Raw genomic sequence first — 6,187 nt, 5'->3', positions numbered from 1 at the left:
TGACCTTAGGCATGACACAACAGCTCATGATTTCTGCATGAAATATTTAAGTTGTAAGATGTCTAGGAAGGATTCAAGTTTCCCAGAGTAACATTAGGCAGAAAGATCTGGAAACTTGAGTGACTTATAAATTATTTACTCAAGAATCCTTGTATTACAGCCAACTGAAAGTGAGATGCTGAAGCCAGAAGTCTGTTCTCAAACACATACCACTGCACATTATCACAGCCTAGCATTATTTGATGCTGCATTATCAAATACCTGCAAAAATACCAATCTGGATCTCCTCACAGGAGCTGTATATGCAGGAAGGCAGCCATAACTAGTCTATTACATTCCCAAAAGACCAATTCTCATGAAAGAATCAAGTAAAACCACTCAAGAGTGCAACTCATGTCTACATACAGGCTCAGAAGTAGCACTTTGTTCCGCTCACTCGCACTTTCCAACCACAGCCATCAGGCCCACGTTACCCTAAAGCAGCCCCCAACTAGAATAAACACAGTTCGGCCCCTGGCACCCAGCAAGGGCACTGCCACAGAGCCAGTCCAGAATTGCCGCTGTTCGGCCTCAATACCATCACTTCTTAGAATGGTCTTTGTTCAAAAGATGACCTTTTTAAAAAGGCGTATCTAGGAGTGCTTATGATCTGGGTGTAACTCTCACCCAGAACAAAGTTACAGAGCCAAGACGCTTAAAAGCTCCCCTGAACAAGCCAGAAAACCAGTCAGTGGACCTATGTGCCATACTGGGACTCCAGCCAATTTCTCAGTATACTGTTTATTAGACACATGTATTGAGATTAAAGGAGTCAGTGCAAATTCCCAGATTAACATACGCAAACTCCCATTTTCATACATGAAAAGGCTTACAAAGTTGTATCTCGGTTAAGAGGCCTCTCAGCTATCCAACGTTTTATTAATAAATTTAAGTTGAAAAAACCCCAACAAAACCGAAACTGTGAAGTGGAATGTTCTGATTCGTTCAGTCGTCTTTAATTGGGCATGCTGCAAGTTTACTGTCAAATGACAGCGAGCTGTTGAATAAGCCTTTGGTGTGCAATGGAAAAAGCTGAATAGCTTGTGTTCTACTAACCATTCAGAAAGTAAGCCAATGCACCAAAAAAATAAGAAAAATACTTCACTGTTCTCCTACATTTGTTCAACATTAAAAGGTTTGTGGGGTTTTTTGGTTTGGTTTGGTTTCCCCCCTCCCCCCCAGTTAAAACACAGTTGGGACTATTAACTCAGCAATAGCTTCCTAAAAAAGACAGAGAACAGCAACTTTTCACAGGACTGTAGTTTGTGTCGTTATACTGGTATGGAATGTTTCTAGGCCTTGACTGCAACTGCTGCTTCTAGCCATCAGTGTCTTTTCAAGATGCCTGGTGTGTAATATTGTCTTCACAAGCTTATGCCTTCCCTCAATAAAAACATCTCTTATTTGTGCTCTTCACACAGAAGATGAAAAAGTGGCATGACCACCGGTTTGTATAGAGGTTCAGATAATTTCACAATGAAGTCAAAATATCCGACTACAAGTTCTGAAAGTTCAGTTGTGATACAAAGTAGAAATGACCCTCTGAGTGAAAACAACCTTCAGTTTTGTATATAAGAGTTAAACAACATGTAGCTGGTTCCTTAATTTCACCCTTTCACAGGTAGGAATTATTTGATGAGCAATATTTAACATATATAGCACTTTTCTTGCCCATGCTATAGAACGCAACAGAACTACCGACACCTCGATGGAGGCAGCTATCAATATATTCTCCCCACTGCAGAGAGAGTGCATGTGCGCAAAAGGTAGGCACAAGTGATTTTTCCAAAGATTTTACCACAAGTATGCAGTAAAACTTGAGTAAGACTTGGTATTTTCCAGCTCCTAGTCTTAAGCCATTTCTTTTATACATTGCTGCCTTGATGAAAAGGAAAGTCCATTAAAAGAAAAGTTTCCCAGAAGAGATCACAGCTAATAGAATAAAAACAGAAAAACGGGAGAAGGGTTTGCATCTATTCAGGAAAAAAGGAGAATCTCCCAGGGGGAAAAAAACCCAAACAAACCACCAACCTTACGAAATGTCACCCCATTACATTCAATTTGTTTGTCGCTGAAAACCAGTGTTCCAGGATGCCATTTTTATAAACATGTTTTATTTGTCTTGCTTATACCATTAGAACTGTAACTGCTGGCTGTCATTTCCCTTAAAAAGGGAAATCGATTCAAACACATACTGGTGCTTTCCAAACAAGAGCAATTAAAAGGGCAGCAGCAGCAAGCATTTGAGATTTCTTAAAACCTTCAAGGCTGCAGGAAAGACAAAAAGAGATGTGACCAAAAGTGTTATGATTATTCATTAGAGATTTCCATCAGTACCGGCATCAGTTATTTAGGTGATAATACAGCAAGGTCAAGTATTAGTGACAGACAATGTGCAAGTCATAAGGAATGATAGAGAATACCAATCCTTACAAAAGTCATTGCTATCAAAGAAACTTAAAAAGTGTTTCAAAGAGATATCTAAATACTTCACATCAAATATACAGTGGCCATCCAGATTATATCTCACATTTGTTGCAAATTTTGTTCAAGTGCCAAATTGAAGGGTTTTTTTTAAATTACACAATTACAGTAGCAGTTATGCAAGCAAACTTAAATCCTTAGCCACAGTAAACAGAGCCCTGGTGATGAAAAGTGCTGTAGCTAAGGGTGCTTCTTCTTTGTCAAAAACTGGCTATAAGCCTATTTGTCTATTTAGGGAAATACTCATCACTACACATCTTTAACTGCTCAGCACTTCAATTTAATAAGAAAAAGGTGAAATGCAGTTGCTCTACCAAGCCACACTTCACCTTTTCCCTCCTTTCCTGGGAACATAGTTTTGTCAACTGCTTCCACCATAAATCTTTATGAATTTGTGGGTTTTATCCAAATTTGTTACATCACTTTTAAATGACAGAAGTGAGTCTTTTGCTTTTTCCTGCCACTCCCAGTTAACCACGTGAGATTGGATCACCCTGAAAATTGCCTTTTTTTGCTTTACTCTTAGCAAGGGTGAGGAATCTGAAATCTCATGTGCAAGGCTCAAGATGATGCTTAGGACAGAACATGCAGAATAAACGTTGTTTTGTTCCTTTCCGTATCCAGGTAATATAAAGCTGGCAACTGTAGTCCTGTCATTATGGGTAATGAAAATAGTCCCTTTACAACAAACTTCCTGTAAGGGAGAACAAATAGATAATAACTCTTCTGGGTAACATGTATAGTACACTGGCCAGTGTGTTTTTGGCGTTTAATGTAATCCTGTGAAGTTATTTAATTCACTTGCTGAGCATTCATTTGAGGCATTCCTCTGTTTGGTCTTGGGGGCCCTCCACGACCTAGAAAACATAAAAAGGCACTTGAATTATGCATGAAGTCAGGTTTTTTTTACAAATTCCAAAGGTCTGATCTAAACTGGATAAGAATTCCCAAGTGTATATCTAGACTATATACAGTTCTAAAAGCTCCTTCGAATCAACTCAACTGCATGTAACCTGTCTTTAGTTTTCAGCTTTATCCCAATACTTGTTCCCCAAAACTACAAAGAGCTACAAAGTTGTAATCACTTCAAGTAAAAATGGGGGTGGGGAAATTAAGTCATCATGATATGAACATATGACTAAAATTGAAAGTTCTGCAGTAATGTAAGGAATAATAGTTTCACTGTATTTTAAATGTAAGTATAATGAGCTAAATAATCACCTTCTAACTTCCATTCTTTTCCTTCCTGAAGAAGGAGACTGCCTGTAGCTCACACTCTCAGTGTGCAGAACTGTAGGTCACTTGGGGAATCCCTCTCATGCTTGCCTGCATATCCCTGACAACGAACCTCAATCATCATCTTCATTACCGTTGTGCTTCCTAAAACATGCTCCCAGTTCCTCCACAGCCTAATAAATGTTGAACTTCAGGCCACAGTTCCACACTACAGGGCTTTCAGTACCAAGACAGTCAAGGACACAACTCTTCAAATCCAAACTGCCACACAGAACTGTGGTTTCACAGACAGTGCCACGTACTGACAAGGCACTCTGGTGGTAACGCAATATTCTCAAAGAATGTCTGAATCAAGACAGAAGACAGTCTCGCCACTAAAAATGTACTGAAAAAAACCAAACAAACCCAAATTGTGGAAATAGTGTTGAAAATAAAACGTAGAAGTTCAACTACAGCCTCACTATGTGGGTGGGGTTTTACGTTTAGTTTAGTTTTCTCAGATGAACATGTGGCAAACAGTCTTCTGAAGCGAGGGGACAGCACCTCTCCATAACCTAAAGTAACAATTTTATAGGATCAAGGAACAGATGAGCACAGAGGAAAGTTTTGTACCCTCAGATCAAGAGACCTCCACCACAGATGCAGTAGGACATCTTTAGGGCAACAGAGTAACACACAATTTTGAAGGCTGACAGCCAGCTCAAGCCCGACGTCTGCTTCATAAGCCAGTCTCACTTGTAAACTACTTATGCACCCAGTAAGCAGATCTTAAGTCATGATAAACCACACCAAAAAACCCCAACAAACAACTTTCCTAAGGCTTTTATTAATAAAAGCAACTAAATAGTTCTGCTACACTGAAAAGTGTCAAAAATAACTGTTGTTCTGACTTCTTTTTGAAGAATTCCTCACTCAATGGCCAACTAAGCTTCCGTCACAAGTTCAAAGGATCACAGTATCATTCAGATCAGCAGGGACCTCAAGTGGTCCTCCAAGTCCAACCTCTGTTCAAAAGCGGGGTCAGCTATAAGGTCAGAGGAAAATAAGCTTATTCTTCAATTGTGACCTGCTGAATAAGGAGTGAGGTTGATTTTTAAACTCAAAACTCCAGAAGTTGGATGAAAAAAAAAACTTCCATTCAGCTGAAATCAATTACTCACTACTCAGGAATTACCTCTAGGAGCTCCCCGAGGTCCACTTTGCCCAGAGCCACGTTTGAAATTCTGTTGATAACCATCCTGAAGCAAAGAAATTAAAAAAGTTATGGCATCAAACCTGTGCAGTCTTACGCTTCAAGAACCTGTTAATTGCCAATAAAATAAGGAGCTCTTAAAGCCATGTGCACTGACAAAACACCTGTGACTAACACATAGCATTTAATTAGTTTAGAATACATTCTTCCAAGAGTAAATTTAGTCCTAAAAGTACCTAGCAGGTACAATAAAACATAAATGATAAATTATCTCTCCAGTTACAGGTTTTGTTGTTCAATATAAATAAGAAATGTAACTAGATGTATTTAGTGTTCAAATTTTTCAAACTACAGAGGTCAAACAGATGAATTTGATAAAGGACTCGTCAACAAATGAAGCAACATTCTAGTGGTAAAATTAAAATCTGTTGTCTCGTTTGCTTATAAATACTTGTTTGGGGATATGCAGTTAGACATCTTCCAGTCATTCTCAGCTTTAAGGAAACCGAGCACACTTCCTGCAGAACAATGACATTCTATGCAAATTTCAGAGTATCAATGCTGCAGAAGACCAGCAATCCCAAACAAATTGGAAAAGTTAATTTAAACAGATTCAAGTTCATCTTTGAGTTTCTTTCTGACAAAGATGTAAAAATAATTACATTTAAGAAAGAGTTCTTTATAATTCACTCAACCTTGCCCTAGTTACTACACTAGTTGCTTTAGAGATCAATAACCCATACCAAAAAAGTCTCCCAATTATAACCAGCCCTTTAACATTCTGCTGTTTCTATGTATCTGTTTAGCACCTGAAACATTTGTCTTCATTAGCACTGAAGGCCTTGGAAAATTTTCACCAGTAGATTTGAGTGCTTTTCTTGACAGGTACTTTTTTCTTCTACTTCTAGACTGTCACAACATAATGGTAGCTTACCCGCTGGTAGTTGGAGTAATCCCGAGGAGCATTAAACTGGGGCTGCGTGTAACCACTGTTCGGAGTGTTGGAAAAGGAAGGACGGTAGCCATCATATCCCCCTATGGAATATGGTACAGATCTTTCACTTGGAAATGATAGCCTAGTACTTCATGCTACCATATAAAGAAAAGCAGTAACAGCATTTTACCTCTACCTGAGAAAAAATCCCTTTAGTAAGTACTCTTTACCTGCAAGTCAAGGGAATGTTCACCGCATCAGTGTTAATACTATTACAAGAAACAAGAATGATGACCTAGTAA

The 6,187-nt window shown here is 38.8% G+C and overlaps 1 protein-coding gene across 1 annotated transcript; it reads right to left on the bottom strand.

Moving 5' to 3' along the window:
- Positions 1-2,282: 2,282 nt before the first annotated feature.
- Positions 2,283-5,986, bottom strand: LOC104507745 (caprin-1-like; the record flags this gene model as incomplete). The annotated part of the gene is made up of 3 exons (XM_010149118.1): positions 2,283-3,380; positions 4,934-4,997; positions 5,886-5,986. Coding segments are annotated over 3 exons (230 nt in total), but the record flags the coding sequence as incomplete, so codon positions are not given.
- Positions 5,987-6,187: the final 201 nt, after the last annotated feature.

Source organism: Eurypyga helias, unplaced genomic scaffold (assembly GCF_000690775.1).
Source record: "Eurypyga helias isolate BGI_N326 unplaced genomic scaffold, ASM69077v1 Scaffold40483, whole genome shotgun sequence".
NCBI classification, from domain to species: Eukaryota; Metazoa; Chordata; class Aves; order Eurypygiformes; family Eurypygidae; genus Eurypyga; species Eurypyga helias.
This window is presented reverse-complemented; position numbering and strand designations above follow the sequence as displayed.